This window comes from Ctenocephalides felis, unplaced genomic scaffold (assembly GCF_003426905.1).
Source record: "Ctenocephalides felis isolate EL2017-DRISC unplaced genomic scaffold, ASM342690v1 CF-g0.4_SCAFFOLD_00845, whole genome shotgun sequence".
Classification (NCBI taxonomy): Eukaryota; Metazoa; Arthropoda; class Insecta; order Siphonaptera; family Pulicidae; genus Ctenocephalides; species Ctenocephalides felis.
In genome coordinates this window covers 12,670,229-12,688,402 of record NW_020536999.1, presented here as the reverse complement: position 1 = coordinate 12,688,402, position 18,174 = coordinate 12,670,229, and the positions used below count along the sequence as shown (strand labels likewise).

Genomic DNA, 18,174 nt, shown 5'->3' with positions numbered 1-18,174 from the left:
TTTTCGAATTTCTTTGCTCCCAAGAACTCATATGGTTTTAAATTGATAAAAAACAATTCTCTGAAAGTTTTAGCTCTTAATATTAACTTTTAGATAGTGCGCTGTTTTCGAATTCTATTTTGGAACCATTTGAGCCTTTGGGAGCAAGGAAATTCGAAAACGTTCATATTAAGGACCACGCTAATATACATGTATCTATTCTACATATGTAAATTATTGTTTCAGTCAGCTCAATTCACCTCCAATATTCAAATGATGACGATGGTGTAGTTGCAGAAAAAAAGAGTCTCATGTGAGCTATGCTTCATACATTATGCGACCGGGCAGAGTCATGCAGCTCGCGCAACATTTACTAGCCACTCTATGGCTTTTAATGCAGATAGAACTGGCATTTCCGAATAGCACAGGTTAGTACCTACTAGTACCCTATGTAATTCATTAGTAAAATTGAAATGGCAATGGTAACGGTACTGGTAACGGTACTGGTCAAAGGACGCGAAAAACTACGCTTTTCATGCACGGGGTTAACAAATAATCCAATCCAAGCTCTAGCTATTAGGTAGATACATCATGGGAAGGAAAAATTGTCATGGAGGGTAAATGTAGGACAAATGTGCTTTATGCTGAAATTGCAGTCTTTTAAATAGTATAACGAACTAAGAAAGAATTAATATATAGTATCCGCGATAAGGGTACAATATCACCTTGGATTTTTCCCTAAACAATCTTCAGAAAGATTTATCAAAATCCGAATAATCGTTTAGGAGAAATTCATACATCATTGCAGAAGAATTTTAAATATAAGATATAAATCTTATCTAGAATTAAACCTAGGGGCAAAATTGAGGTAATAGAACAGCGTCTGTATTTGCGATCTATTTATACTTCTGTTATCTATTATATCGGGCAATGAAATTAAAAGTTATTGGAAGTAAATTAAAAAATGTTCTAAATCGATATATGAGAAATTATCAAAATATGAAAGTCTGCATTTCAAAAGAGAATCTTTCGAAAATTTTACATATAATTGTTTTTGATAGTTCAGTACTAACAGGCTTTTAGTAAATTTTATCTAGTTTTTATAATGCAAACAAATCATAATGTCTAAAATGAAATTTAAAAGTTATTTAAGGAAAAGTGTAAGATATTCAAAATTCATACATATATTATAAATTATCAAAATAATAAAGTCCACATTTCAATTAGGAATTATTCAAAATTTTGATATCCAAGTGTATATAAGCGTTTTTACTAGATTTTAGTAAATTTTATTTAGTTTTCACTTATGTAAACAATTTATGATGTCTGAAATGAAAATTTAAAAATATTTGAAGTAAAGTAAAAAATGACCTAAATTTATATATTGCATATTATCAGGATACTAAAATCCACATGTCAACAGTTTTTACTAGATTTTAATAAATTTTATATGCATATTACAAATAAATACAAAACAAAGCGGCCCGTGCAAAATTTTCAAAGAAATTGAATTTTTTAGTAAATTTTTTCTAGTTTTTTTTAATGTATTAACAAATTACAATGTTCTGAATGATAATTTTAAATTGTTTCAAAAAAGGTAAAAAATGTTAATTTTGTTTAACGATTTATTTTTTTATTTGGTTTTCTGATTTCTCTATGGAGAATTTTTTCCCTTAACATAATTTTCTCAGCTTTTTAAAATATCGAATTTATTCTATTCTTTTCTTCACAACTTTTGTTGAAATGTTGCCAAAAGCAGTGGAATTGAATTCATATAGAAAATTAAAGTGATTGATTACGTAATTATTTTATTTAATATAATAAGTACTTCATTTCTATTTGGAGAATATATTTTTGCTAAATATCTGTATAAGTTCTAATTTCAATTTAAATTTGATTTGTTATTTTTAAATTGCATTTTCAAAATAATTATTTAAAAATGCTGCATATGATGATCATGAAAAGAAAACAATATGTATTACAACATTTTTCATCCTATCTAAAAACAAATATTTAGTGTGCACACATCATATATTTATATGATTAATTTGTACATGAGGTGAATTTTGATACAAAAATATAATTTTTACTTTAGAACGATTTTTTGTTTTTTATACGAGAAGACTTGATCAAAAATATATAAATTCATTTTTGATGATTGTCTTTCAGATAATGAGACTGTCTGCTTTTGTCAAAGCAAATCGCCACAACTCCACAGCAAATATATATATAAATATATATATATATATATATATATATATATATATAGTGGAAAATGTCAGTAGTATATCTATTTTAACCTAATTATCTACACTGCGGTTTTAAGTAAAGATAGAACTGATGTTTCCACATCAAGTAATTAATTAAAGTAATGTGAATGGTGTTCGTCAAAGAAAGAAAAACCGTTTGCAAACCCTGCACAATTTCAATGATTTAATTATCTAAAAGCATTCATAGTTGGACATAAAGTATATATTGGATTAGAACTGATATTAATAATAATTAATTATATTATATATCTACAAACGGCGTCTCCTAAGTTAACATCTTTGTAAGTAAAGTATGGCATTTTTCAACAATGCTATTTTAAAGTAGAGGGCAAATATTGTTTAACCAGATATCGCATTAAATTGGGCAACATCATTATCACGAGGTAAAAATCTTCATCATCATTTTTTTGGTTTTAAGCACTGTTATTTAGTTTACGATACCTAGATATGAATTTTAAGTATACGTTGATTAATTATTTATTGTTATTTTTAAGTTAGATTCAACAATTTTTTTTAATAACCTCAAGAATAGCTTAGATTTGGTTGGGGTGAAAAGAACCATTTGAACAAAAGGTGAATAAAAAAAATAAACAAAAAAACAATTTTTTGACAGATAAATTAAATTACTGTATATCAATATTTTTTTATTAAAATTGAACTTAGTTAACAAATCTTTTTGTTATAAATAATATTCAAACAAAATACTCGATACTATTTCCATTCTATTAACTCAAATATAATAAATTATTCATTATTAAAACTACAATAGTTACAATAATGACCAAAAGCAAATAAACACACGAATCGAATTTTTTGCAACATTTTATTTTCGTTTCATTTAGTAGGAAATTGATTATTGAGTAATATATATGCAAATTCTTTTGATATTCGTAATTGAAATGATTTATAGAAAATGCTATTGTATTGTGGTTGTGGCATGTTTTATTAAAAACGATTTGCAAAAATAAATTTTAATCGTAGATGAGAGCACAATAATTAAAATGTGTGTTTTCAGTATTGGAAGTTTTTAATTCATAATGTTAATAAAAAATGAATGAAATTGTGTACAGAACAAATATATGATTTTTTTAATACAATAAGTTGAAATAAATGTACGAAAGTAAGTGGGCATGATAGTAAAAAGGTAAAATATTTGATTGAAAAAATAAACTCACGGATCTTATTATTATTTCCATTATGAATTTACTTATCAGTATCAATTAAGTTTTGTTCTTGATATCTAAAACCAGATGCTTTTATCTCTGTATAGTGATATTTCCAAGTTCCATCGGATCTTCTCAAACTTCAGTGAAACTTTGATACTTCATCATTAATTATCATATTTACTTACACGTAATATTATATGCAATTTGAAATAGTTACTCAGCTATCGGATTATGCAATAGTTAAACATATGAGACTATGATACAATTCGCACAGTAGATAATATATTATTTTTCTCCAGTTATTATTAAAGTACGAGATTTGTCTATGAATAGTTAAGAAAATCAAAGTGCTTCATAAGCAGAATATAAATTCAAAAACTTCGTTTAAAAACTACACCATAAATCAATATGTATTTTATTCATTCAAAGATATTTGAACAAAATCTTGACGGGTTTCCTTGCTCTGAATATAAATTTTCCGGACGTTGAATAAATTTTCAGTCACAAATTATCAAGATTGAATTATTATTCGCTCCTTAAGATAAACTGTGGGAATTGTCTAGGAAATTTGGAATTGTCCTTGTAATTGTGTTTGTATTACTGAATTGTCTTAGAGAAGTTCTAGAATTTTTGTCGAATAATTCTTTGGAGATAGTTAATGAAATACATGTTTTTCGGTAAACAGTATCTGGGGATCCTCAAAATCAACACCAGGGTTATATGTTAAATTTATTTACACTACGTCATGTTATCAATGGATTATGTCCGAGTCCGACTCGCAACGGCGTTTCCGGACTAAAACAGAGCAGAGCAGACAGACGCACAGACGGATGCCCAAACATCTAGATAACAACATGCTCGTATGAATTTATTACATGATACAATACACTACTGTACTATATACACTAGGAAGTGCAATAAAATTCTATGATTTGTGATCTACATATTTCCTGCAGAATCTTATGTGACTCTCCGAAAGAAAAGTAGTCGGCTATAAATGTCTGTGTGAGCGATAAAAAATTATGTACTGATTTTTATTTGAAAAATATACAAACTTGTTCAAGGAGTAGTATCACGACTATGAAAGTACATCGAAAAATCAATACGTCTATACATATCATTCTTTAAAATTTATTTGTTTATTAATGTAATACCCCAATAAGGCAGTAATGCAAGTTTTTAAATTTAAAATATTTATACGAGCGCTTTTTACTCTATAACATCAAAATTGATTCTAATATATATATATTTGTTTAAAAACAATTTCACAGCTTTCCATATATCAAGGTATATTTAAATTTCTATCGCAGTGTGAAATTTTTAATACATTTAATTATTAATTGATTTTTTTAATTATTTTTTATTGAACCAGTGTAAAATGTGGTATTTAAATCATATTTCTCTAAATTATAAGATATTTCTCTAAATTCTAATATATCTCTAGATACTATATATATTTAGTGAAATAAAGCATTTTTTCTCCACATTTTTATAATTGAATTCTCGAAGAAGTTTCCAAGTTTGTCAGTCATAATGAAAAATTTGGACAAAGTATGTCTAATTGTAAGTGTATCATTGTGAGTGTAATTGAGTCAAAATTGGTTGACAACAAAAATGTTAAAAAATTGCACCGATTTCAAATTTTTGGTAATCATTTTTTCACATGTCATCTATATTTTAGAATTTGTAAAACGATTAGGGATTTTAATACTTTTTTATACTTTTCTAATAAGTTTATTTTTGATAAACATTTTTTTCAATATTGGTGACCCCGACGTGATTTTGGGTCGGCGCTTATAGCAATTTGAGTTTCTTTGTCCGAAGGGAGTGATGTGGCAACACAAGTGTGCGCAGAATTGGCTTTTGCAGATAAAATACCTGTGACAATGACATTTTTACAAATACACGGTATCCCAGAACTCAATGCCAAGTTGAAATGCGGTGATAGTATTGATAGTAACTATCATGAAAAAAAAATAGAAACTAGTAAACTAGTAAATCAAAAATCTTTCTTTTTTAAAGATTTAAATGTTAACAAAAATAGATTTTTGAGAATTATAAAATTTTTCAGAAATATTTGATTTTTTTTATAGTGTGAAATACTTTGGAAATTTTCTTCTGGAACTTTCTGTTGGAACTGGAAACAAAATTTGTTCTTATTATTACAATATTTATAGAACATCTGATAATTTGATGTGTATATGTCTAATGATCATTTTTGTCCGTAAAATAATTTTTTACTTTTTTATTTGATTTCCAAAACCCCTAGACCACCTTCCCAAAAATTTCACCAGTTTTACATTTTGTCAATGCATATAAAATGTTTTTTGAATCATTGAAATCGGACGCTTCATTATCTCAAAAATTAAGTCATCATTTTTGTCACTTTTTGTCATGTATCTTCAGAACGGCTGGACTTGCCTTTGCTGAAAACTAATCAGCACGTCTCCTTATCAGTAGGATTCGAATGTTCTTTGGAATTATTCAAATCGGTTGATTCGTGGTCTCGAAATCGTCGACTAAAAATTGTATCCCACATACATACATACCCACACGCACACACACACATACAAACATATTTCTAAGGTATTCTAAGGTATTCGGAAACTGCTGAAACGTAAAGTTATATAAAAATTATCATTTTCAATTTTTTCGCCATTACTATAACTTACCCTGCGGGAAGTTAAAAAAAATTATCAGACGTTATTTGAAAAAATGAGCTGTTAAGTGCAATCTAGGACTATAGTCAATCCGGAATAATTTTTGGGTTATATATTCAATATATCTCTTTAATTACATTACATAATTTAAATATAAAGTATTACAAAATGTAGTACTATAAATAAAATATTCTCTGGTGTTATATTTTATATGATGATAAATTCTTTTTCTTCAAAATTCATTATTAATGGTCATAGTTGTTCATTACGATTAGTTTATTTGTAATATAATAAAATTAATTTATGTATTCAATCCTCATTATTTTTGTTCATTTAAATTTTGGAGCTGTAACCGTAAATAACATTTTTAGGACCACAGTCGAAAATAATGACACGATTGCCTCAAGTTTTTAAGAATTTAAACTTTTTATTTAACTATGAAATTAAAAATTTTAAAATCAGTCGACATTAAGTGAACCTCCTTTAAAAAAAAGTGTGCTAAAGAATGTTGGTAAGTTCCATCAATAGTTCGAGCATTTATTCAGGATTGTAAATCAGTAAAATACTTGACAGTTTCACAGCAAAACAGTTCTAGTAAAAAATAAAAATCTCATAACGATTTGGTTATAGATCACAATATAATTTCAAGCGGAAATTGTCTTTCGTGGACATTCAATTATATGATAACTATTAGATGTAAAAGCTAATAAAAACCCCACACATAGGAGAATGGTAAACCAATGGGTTGCATCTCATAAAATACGTTATATCAACAGACAGCTATAGAACATGTAAAGTAAGAGTTCTGATTGCTGTTGAGACAATAATAATGTAAAAAAATAATAACACGATTTTGATTTGATTGATGTCACGCATCATGATTATCCATTGCAAATTTCCATATACGTGTTGGTTATCCCAGAAATCGAGTGGCACCCATTCACTTGACTGTAATTTATTTCGCAAGAAATTTTCTCCAAAGCAGTAGTAATTTAAATTCATACACTCTACCTCTTTTTTTTCACACCGCATTGCACTTGTCTGAGGGCCCTCAGCCGAGAGTGCTTCGCTCGGAGAGAATGAATTTGTTATTGTTCTGGTTCTATGTGTGCATATATGTGTATCTGTATGTGTGTTTCAACAGATCTTCCGGAAAACCTAACGTTTCAAATATATTTGAGCTACTATCCTCCACCAGAAAAATTCTCTTTTCTCGAGAAAGTGGAATATCCTGCCATTATACTGGATAATGGTAAAGGTGATCTATATGCGGTGGAGTATTTTTGTTTTTGTTTCGATTAATTTGAGTCTGAGAGCTTTCGATTGACGTTGGAACATTAATTACAGTTAAGATTTTCTTCGAAATCATTCAATATTATTTTTGTTAAAAAATTGTTTCAAATATTTTTATGATTACTATATTATAGAGATGAGCGTATCATATTCGAAGCCGGATCAGTTAGTGTTTGACTCCGCTGCAGAAAGGAGTTATATCCACTTAACAACTCAATTGTTACGATTGTTAGTAAAGTTCACTTTTTTTCTTACTACTGCTCTCACTAAAATTTCGTTGTAGAGCTTTATTTAAATTTTGATAAGTATTTCCAAGCTAAATAACCATATTATTTAAGAAAATATTCAAAACAGAGACCCCAGAGACGGAAATAAATTGCATTAGTTGGCAAAGACGATAGAATTTCGTTGGCGGGTTAGACCGCGTTTTATCCTTCATTATTCCGCATTAGAGAGAGGATGTTTGCAAATTAATTTGAAGAATTACTTTATAAAGCGGATACTAGACAACCAATGTCTTAGAGGGATCATCACACGGAAGATTCAAGACGATGAAGATTTACCTCAAAACGGTAATAAATATGATAAAAAAGAACTACAGCAATTTCAAAAGTTTTAAAGCAAATTGATGAAACTCGATAAAGTGCAAAATATTTTGGTTAAAACAGTTTTATTAATTCCGAAAATTCTTTCTGAACTTTTGATGTAAAATGCAACGGAAATGCGTTACGCCACAGATACTGACTCGTCATTGGTCATTCGAAACGAGTTGGTCGAGATCGTCCTGTCACGTGTATCCAGATATTTGCGATCAACTGTCATGTCAATACGACAACCATGTGGATTACGAAATGTCAAATGTCAACATAACTTATGTCAGAGGTTTTGTCGTCAAAGCCTAGATTTAATAAAAAACAAAAACGTAAATAATTATATTAAAAAAAAACAAATCAATCGTCTACAATAAAAATTACAATCGTTTATAGTTTAATAGGCAAGACAGATTTCACATTACCTATAGATTTTACTGTAGTATTTATTGCTACAGATATGTATATAAGATGAATAGAAATGAAATCTTAATTGATATAAAAAAATTAAAAAAATTCTTTAGTATCTGCTCGTGCACTTACAATACTCAAATCTCGACGTAAAATGTTTGACAAGATAGTATATGAATGCAAATCTCATAACTAGTGGTGTATGGCATCGTGTCTTAAGGCAAACTGCTAGAATAAACATTTTTAAAAGAAAATATTTTTTGGAAATCGAAAAAAAAAGCAAATATCTTCCCCCAAAAGCACTCGTTTCGTCAGAAAGTGTTTTGAATCATTCAAATCGGATGCTTAATTCTCTGCATTAGTATCTCCGAGACAGTTAGACCCGTTTTGCCAAAATCACCATTTCCCCCCTTCATTACAAATTGAATGTTTTTTAGATCATTCAAATCGGATGCTCCGTTCTCTCGAAAACACGATTTCCATTTTCTGCTCTCTTTGCTCCGTATCTCCGAAACGGCTGGACCTGCCTTTGCCAAAATCTAATCACATCTCTCTATCAATAGGAATCAAATGTTTTTTATTCAAATCAGTTGATCCGTGCGCCTAAAATCGTGGACACAAAGTTGTTTCCATACATACACATCCATATATATACACACACATTCATTTTTTCTGAGGTATGCCAGAATGTTCAGAAACCTTCAAAACGTGAAGATATGCTGAAATTTTCAACTTCGAATTTTAGACGATTACAATAAATTTACCCTACGGGAAGTTAAAATACAAAGAAACTAGTGGGGTGGGTGGCATCGTGCCTTAAGGCAAATTGCTGGAACTTCCCGTACCGTAACGAAATGTTCGATGATTACTGAATGTTTTCAAATAGATTATTATAAATATTGTAACATTGTCTAATATTTATAAATATTATATAAACTGAATTGCTTAGAACTATGGTCAGAATTAAAAATAAATATTTTCGATATACAAAAAAAAAAAAAAAAAAAAAAAAAAAAAAAGATTTTTCCAAAATCGATTATTTTGTTAAGAATCATTTAAATCGGACGCTTAGTTCTCTCAAAAACTGCCATTTTTTGCATATTTAGCTCCGTATCCCCGAAACGGTTGGACCTACTTTTGCCAAAAACTAATCACTAGTTCTCCTCATTATTACAAATTGAATGTTTTTTGGATCATTCAAATCGGATGCTCTGTTTTCTCAAAAACACGATTTCTATTTTCTGCACTCTTTACTCCGTATCTCCGAAACAGTTGGACCTGCCTTTGCCAAAAACTAATCAGCACATCTTCCTATCAATATAAATCGAATGTTTTTTGAATCATTCAAATCAGGTGATCCGTGCGTCCATTTTCGTGGGCAAAAAATTGTATCCATAAATACACATCCATATATACACACACACGCATCCATTTTTTCTAAGGTATGCCAAAATGTTCAGAAATCTTGAGAAAGTGAAGATATGCAAAAATTTTCAATTTAGATTTTTAGACAATTACAATAACTTTATCCATACGGGAAGTTGAAAAACAAACAAAAAACTCTTCTTTAATATCTGCTCGTGCACTTACAAATCTCAACCTTTGACGAGATAGTACATATATAAATGCAATGAAACTCATAATAAGCTTGATATATTTTCTAATAAACTGTTGTTTGTAAATTTCAACGTCAAGTTCCTCTGTCGATTTACCCCTTGGCATCGGTCGCGTTCCACATCCAAACAATGATATTCGGCGCACGATTTTCTTCGATTTTTCTTTGATTTTCCTCTATATCAAGTTTCCTTTGATTCAGCCAACAAGTAAACCAGTTATTTTAACGTTTTCCTTCATTTTTATTTTTATTGAAGACTCTGGATGGCGTCTTTCGTTATTGATCTAACACCACGTTTGGCGGCGCATAGACGGTTTCGAAATACAATAGAAATTGTATTTATAGTCGATGACTTCTATAGAATATTCGTGATATCGGTTACGTTCCTTGGAAGCATTCAGGGAAATATTTTTCTTGTCTTTCGATGAAATAGTGAAGGTAGATGAGTAATGGATTTTTGGGGTTGAATTAAATTCTTTGGTAATATTCTTCAGTTATGAGTTTGACAATGGAAACTGTATTCATAGTCTACTATGGATTCTGAGGAATATTCGTGAAATCAGTTATACTGATAAAGGAATTCAGAAAAATAGTACTTTTTGTATTTGTGATAACTGATTTTATTAAGTGTTGTTGAATATAATTGTCAAGAACAAATGAGCATTCTCCACTGGCGATGCATTGTCTATTACTATAAACTTTCAAGTCATTATACGTATCCATAACTATTCTCTATAAGGAAAATCGTATAAAGAAAATATTCAGTGTCGCACTTTCCATAAATGCTCCATCGGCACTTCTCAGAAACAACGTACAATTGTTGAATACGAGTTGAATACGAACTTAGAGTACTAAGCAGTTTTGCTTTTGCCTTTCTCAACTTAATTTATGTTGCAGAAGTTAGAAGTTCATTGTTTTCGAGAAATTGCAAAGTGGATTCTGATACAATTTGCACGCGTTCATTAAATTTAATGTTTTGCAGAATAAATTGTGAAAAACTTCATTTTCATATCGGGCTTTAGTTAATTGATTTTAATTTTGTTTATGATACAGTTTATGAAACATTTATATTATAATGAACCAACATATACAATGTAGTAATATCATTAACTCGCCGAAGAAGAAGTTTTTGCAAGACAATCCTATTTGCTAATTTTATCTTTTCTCGACGTTTCAAGCCATTCTGAATCGAATGAGACCAAATTTGGAAAATGTATATGATCCGATTTTTGAAATATCGTCGACATTTCCACAAAAAAATTAAAATTTTATGTAACTCAATAAAATCTAGCATTTATTAGTTTTGCGCGATGATCAGTAAAACCCTTTCTTTGTAATTAGCAGAATCGTGTAAAGTTTTTAACGAAGTTTATATTTTCATAAAAAAATCCGACTTGCTAATTTTATGTTTTCTTGACGTTTCAAGCCATCCTGAGTCGAATGAGACCAATTTTGGAAAACGTATGTGTGTGTGTATCTGAGTGAACAGATGTTTTACCTTACATCGACGTTTTCTCAAGAACGATTGGACTGATTTGAAAACTTTAAAAAACTACGTCTATAGTTTCTCATTTTTGTGTAACGATCGGCCGAGCCGTTTCTAAGTAATTAAGAAAAAAGTGAAAAAAAATCATTCACATTTTAGCCAAAAATTCTGACCTTATTTTAAAAATTCAGAAACTGTTCGAAAGAAATTAGTTGGGAATCGATCTGATTTGATTTTGGCAAAGATTCGCTTGCACACAAGTTCTTGTGATTAACTGTTGAAAAAAAATCGACGTTTTTTTGACGATAGATATCATGGTTTTTAGATCATACTAAAATATTACGGCCCTACGAGAAATCGTTCAATTTTAAAAATTCGTCAAAGTTTGCAGAAATTAGTTACGTTTTACGTTTTTTTGCCGTTTGTCAAAGTTATACTTTTAGACCACGTTTTTTCAAAAACGCCTGAACCGATTTCAAAATTTAAAAACCATTCGATGTATCTCGATGAGTTTTCTTTAGTAATTAAGAGTTTTTTTAGTGAAGAAAAATTTTCGTTCACATTTCAGCAAAAAATTCGGACGTCTTGGTCCTAAATTCAATTTTACGGTTCTACGGCAAATAGTTTAATTTTAAAATATCATCAAAGTTTGTAAAAAAATGTTAGTGAAAATTTGCGTCAAAAGTCGCTTTTGTGATGTGATGAGTCAACATTTGAATATCACAAATTTAAGAGCCTTTTTTTGGAATCAAAGAAAAAATAAGTCTACAAAACTTCTCTAGTTGTGTAAAAAATATTACCATTAATTTAAATTATTAAATAATATCATGGACTAAATACATGATATACGTAATCGTGCAGTTGAAAATTTTATCTAAATTTCTAAATCTCAATTCCGGTTGATTGTCATTTATTACACTTATTGGGATGTTCATGCAACTTGTGTTAAGGCAAAATGCCACTTTTAACTAGTTTTTTTTTTAAGTTTGAGTTTACTATTTTTAAGCAGCAAAACCTAATTATTCACATAAACAAACAATTGTAACTAAAATAATACCTAAAAATTTTTTCCATCCCTCGAGTTACGAAATACTTTTGAAGAGCATCATTTTTCAAATGTGAGTTTCGTGTATATGTTATTATATATACTCTGGGCGTGAAATAGAACGAGCTCATCACCTCGGCAGCAAATTGCCCGGGGCAATTTATTTTTTTCTCGAAAGGGGTTAACACCTTTTTGTACGTTTTCCACGAAAACACTTCGAATATATCACCGAGTGTAGTAAATAGCACGTATCAATCGTAGTTTATGATGATATACGAATATAATGTACCTAAACCTACTACTCCACTTCCCTCCAAGAAAAAGATGTCGTGAATTATCGTTTCTTATGGGGACGATAGGTTTCAATTTGGACAGAATTTATGGCCAATAGGTCAAGTTTGGGTCACGAGAAATAAGGATTTTGATAATTGTAGAAGGATATGATGGTGGTACGACTTGGGTGATCCATGTGCAACATATATGATTGTATACGTTTATTAAATTTTAGCATCACAAACATCTTTTGTGAGCCATAAATTCGTTATTACTATACTTGCATTACAGACATCTTTGTATTCAAGACTTCTAAATAATATTAATTAAAGTTGACATCTAAGTATCTAGATTACTAGTTTCTCTTCCATAAACCGCTTTATTTCTACAATAATTGTTGAATGTAAATTGTCTTCCTTAGTATGGAGCAATTTCGAATTTATGTTCCATGAAGGAACTCAAACTACATTGCAGAATTAATAATCTTCACTTTATACAAAATGTTTGAAGTTTCTAGAATATAATACAATATATATATATATATATATATATATATATATTAATATATATATATATATACATGTAATTTATAATTTTGACAATACCTTTTCACTACCTTAAAATTAGGGTTTGTCGGTTTTCAAAAACCGGTTTTAAAAACCGGTTTTTTGACGAAATTTATGAAATTCGAAAACCGGTTTTTTAGTAAAAAAAGCCGGTTTTTACTGTATAAATGGAAAATGACAAATATAGCCTAATATAAAATGCGACGCAGCTATTTGATTCTTGGAATCATATCGGTTCAATAGCGTTTGGAATCTTATCATTCTGCTATGGTTCCCAGAAAGGTTTTGTGTTATCTTTTGTCTAATGTATATATTAATCCTAATGTTTATACGAGTGTTTATGTTAATTCAGATCAATTGACTTCTTGTTTCTTTATGTACAGTTTATAAGTTCAGTATTCAGTGTTCAGTGCCATTGATCGATATTTGATACAGATATAATACGAAATGTAAGTAGTTATTTTATTATTATGAATAATATATATATATATATTATTATTTAAACTATTTATATTTTTGTAGTCTAAAATGTCGGACTGTAATGGAATTATTTAAAAAAAGTAGACAAAGAAAAAGCGCGATGTATTTATTGCAATAATATGCTTTCTTGCAAAGGATCAAGCACAAGCAATTTACATAATCATTTGAAAACAGTACACGATAAAAAAACGAAAAAAAAATTGTCAGATGCCGGCTCGACTTTACAAACATGTACACAACCACGTATTTTTAATTTTGTGAAAAAAACTAGTTTAGAAGAAATAGTGTCAAAGCTCGCTGCATTAGATGGATGCATAACAAATAGCTCAATTATAAGAGAGTCATTACAAAAACGGAATTATTGCTTACCACAGAATAATTCTAGGGTTATGGAACTTATTTACAACTTTCACGAATCTATAGAACATGAAACTATAAATGAAATAAACTGTATGAAAAATAAAGGACAAAAATTTTCTATAACTATAGATGAATGGACTAGTAAAGGAAATCGAAGATATTTAAATATTTTTGAAATCACATTTTATCAAAAAAAAAAATAATTAGAATTTTGAAAATTAATTCATTGAAACTACTCGAAATAGAAAATACTCGTGGCTTAGCTTAATTGTTTTTAAAACTAAAATTGATATTATCAAGGATGTATCTATTTTTTTTTAATTTAATAATTTTTTTTTTTATTTTAAATTGATTCATTTATTCGAAAATTCGAAATTACCTTTCACTATCATAGAAATATTTACATTCTTATATGTGAAAGTAATGCATAAATAACGAATAATTATTTTCAAAATTATTTAATTCACATAAACTATTATGTAACTATTTTTGATCTACTAATTAAAATAAAAATAATTTTGTTTACTATTTAACTAAATTTGACAATAAATAATTTCAATCAAATACTGCTTAAAATCGCACTAAATTTGTGGATAAATTTAGTTATTAACAGAATATTCGAGCGAAAATTTATTTTCTATATAAAATTCGAAAACCGGTTAAAACCGGTTTTCTGGCAAAATAAAAATTCGAAAACCGGTTTTCTGAAATGTCGGTTTTTGTATAAACCCTACTTAAAATATAAAACTCCTAATGGTGCTGTTTTGAAAATAAATGGTAACGATTGCAATTGACGTTATATTGGTGAAATAATGCATTTACAAGAAAATCAACATATCTGTAATTTAGAATAAATAAAAAAGAGTGTGCGTAAGGTTCACACGCGATTGAAGTAAAACTTATTTGCTACAAGATGGCATTTAAGTAGAAATAACATCTTATAACAATTTTGAATAATGTTCATTAGTAATATGGTAACACTCGTGATACACATATTTATTAGTATTAAGCATTATACACATTTACATAATGATAAATTATAAATTATATATTTATAATAGCATTAAAAATATGTATAATTTTTTAAAACAATAATGTAAATAAAGTCATACTTCAAATATGACATGATCGGTTTGTCATTGTAATTAGCATTCAGAAATGAACCTTAGAGAAATTAAGAAATTTCTGATTAATAACTTCTATAATGTTCGTGTTTGAAGAACTTCATGTAATTAAAATTAACATACATTCATTGACTAATAGTATTTTTTACTTTTTCGCTGGCGATAAAAAGAAATAAAAGAATCTCATTCCTTGTGTAATATCTGTTTTGCCTGAAAAATATTTTCCATTTCAATAACTTCAAAGATTTATAGAAACTACGAATAATATAGAAATTATTTCAATAAACTTATGTTTTATACACGGCGCAAATGCTGCATTTGTTTTATTATTTTCATTATAAATATTTACGGAGGACAGGGTAAAACATTCTTCTGATTCAGGCATTTTTCATTAAATCAAGATTTGTGCTACGATGTAACTTTAAAATATTTATTTATCTATGCCGATTTCCTTTTTGATATCGGTACACATACGACGACAGATCTTTTTTCATATACACGACGACTAATCGCAATCGATCCATATAGAAATGATATCATCGAGAGCGAATGACGAATCATTGGCACTCGACTCGTATCTTATCTTATCTGCCGTAACGCACTTCAGTTGCATTTGTACGGATTTACACCCTAGTCGCGCCTAAAGAAGTTTTACTTCAAAAATATTCCAAAAATGTATACAAAATGAAATCCAATACCCATAATAAACATTCATATATCCCATGTATTTATTATCTATCAAATGCAATATATTTCCACAATCTTGCTCAAAACTAATGAATTTCAGAGACAACTTGATTACGTACTAATTTGCTGATACTTTTCTCAAGATTTAGGAGAACATACGCGAAACTCGAACAATATATAATTACATTCATCAAAGTGACGCCAAAATAGAGACCATACATTGCTTATTAAAACCGCCTATGGGTTGTAGTGCTGGGAAACGTTTATCGACATTATCGAAATGGAAAATTTAGATAGTAGATGCAATAAGATTACCAGGTGAAATAAGTTTTGTCCGTAGGCAAAATAGAAATATGTAAATATATACGATAGGGTCGTGAATTTAAACTCTGCTCTGGACAGCCTGACATCGTGCAGTAGCGATGTCTATATTTGCACTTGATAATATAATTGAAAAATATGTTTACAATTGAAAATATGAAGCCCCTCAAATTATTATTCCCGGAATCAAATTCAAGTATATCTCAGCTCATAAACCTGTCCTAGGGTAGTACTACCCATTATTATTTATTGTAGGGTACAGGTACAGCAGTTATCTCATAAACAAGTAAACCATGATTTGTTCAACGATACTATTTGAAAGTGGAGGGCAAAAATATGTGTAACCATCCGTTGACTCAAATCGGGCAATGTCACTGTCAAAACGTGAAAATTCGTATTTTATTTAAAAAAATCAGATAAGTTTACTAGATAAGGTTTCAATAAATGCTCAAGATTTTCTTTTAATTTAACGCACTGAATAATTTAGCATTATTTATCTGAGGGGGTACGACTTAGGCATCCTATTTTGAAACTAATGACGTATGGTTTCGTGTCTAAAGAATAATTATTAGTGTCTGAAGATTATAATTAGATATTTCACTTTTTATCAATTTTTTAAGAAAAGTATTTTTTGTTGATATTTTTTTGTTTTGAGCACTGTTGTTTAAATTACCTGAATATAGTTTTTTAATATGTATTTTTTGTTTTTAACTTTCTGAAGGAAGTGTTTGTTTTCGCCAAGAAATCAGATTTGCTAATTTTATGTTCTCTCGTTAATGACGTTTTGAGTCATTCTGAAGCGATTGAGACCAAATTTGACGTTAATCGATTCTTGACTTTTAGTTGACGTCTTTTCCGAAACGACTGGACCGATTTCAAAAATCTAGAAGTCTTTTGATGTAACTTGATAAGGAATAGCGTTTCTTAGTTTTTTGCAAAGATCGGCTGAGTCGTTTCTTTGTAAATAGCAGAGGAGTGCAAAAAATGTCGACCACGTTTCAGCCAAAAATTCTGAACTGATTTTGATAATTTAAAAACTAGTCGAAAAGCGTTGATTGACAATCACATTGATTAATTTTTACATTTAAAGCTACTTGCCTTAAGGCAAAATGCTACTTGTAACTAGTTTAACGCTAATATTTTAAAGTAGAGGACAGGAGAAAAAGATCGCTATTACATTGTCAATATTTTAATGAGAGTATTTTTTTCGTTGTTAGTATTTTAGCTTTGAGCACTGTTATTTAGTTAATGATATTTGAATATAATTTTTGAGTATGCGTTATTTAATTTTTTTTTATATATAACCTGTAGAATAGCTCACATGTGGTTGGGGTAAAACGGACCATCGATACCCTCACACTGGCAAAATGTTAACAATAAGATAATAGTTACAGTTAAAAAATGCGATTTTACAAGAGATAATTTAAATCGAGTGTTATTCCAACTCTGATGATGAATTCTGCAACATATGTTGTTGTGTTGTAAGTGATATTTGGCCAATTTGAGTGCATGTATCGATATTACAACATATATCAATTATCATCCCCAAAAATGACGCTCGTCACTTCTCTATTATATACTGTCAGGATTAATTTAAGCCCGATGCCAACGTGTATATATTCCCATTAACGTCAGAGTGCAGGGCATAAATTTACTAAGTCGAGTAAAGTCGAGCTCGCAGAGAGAGAATATATTTCAATATCAACAAGTTATTATTATAATAAGCAAAATTTAGTCAACTGCGATTTCACAACCAGGCAACTTCAGCAAACCATCAACCAGTCACTTCATATATCGAGGTTATGAGAAATAGTTGGCGAAATCGAAGGCAGGTGCTTTGAGAACTTT

At 29.1% G+C, this 18,174-nt stretch overlaps 1 protein-coding gene across 1 annotated transcript in view; it reads left to right on the top strand.

Annotated features, from left to right (window-relative positions):
- The window catches only part of LOC113363574 (zwei Ig domain protein zig-8-like), a 160,631-nt gene that overhangs the window by 96,218 nt on the left and 46,239 nt on the right, over positions 1 to 18,174 (top strand). Inside the window, exon 3 of the mRNA XM_026606066.1 lies at positions 226 to 407. Coding sequence (XP_026461851.1) covers positions 314 to 407 — 94 coding nt within the window. The 5' untranslated portion in view covers positions 226 to 313. The remainder of the gene's footprint in view (positions 1 to 225; positions 408 to 18,174) is intronic.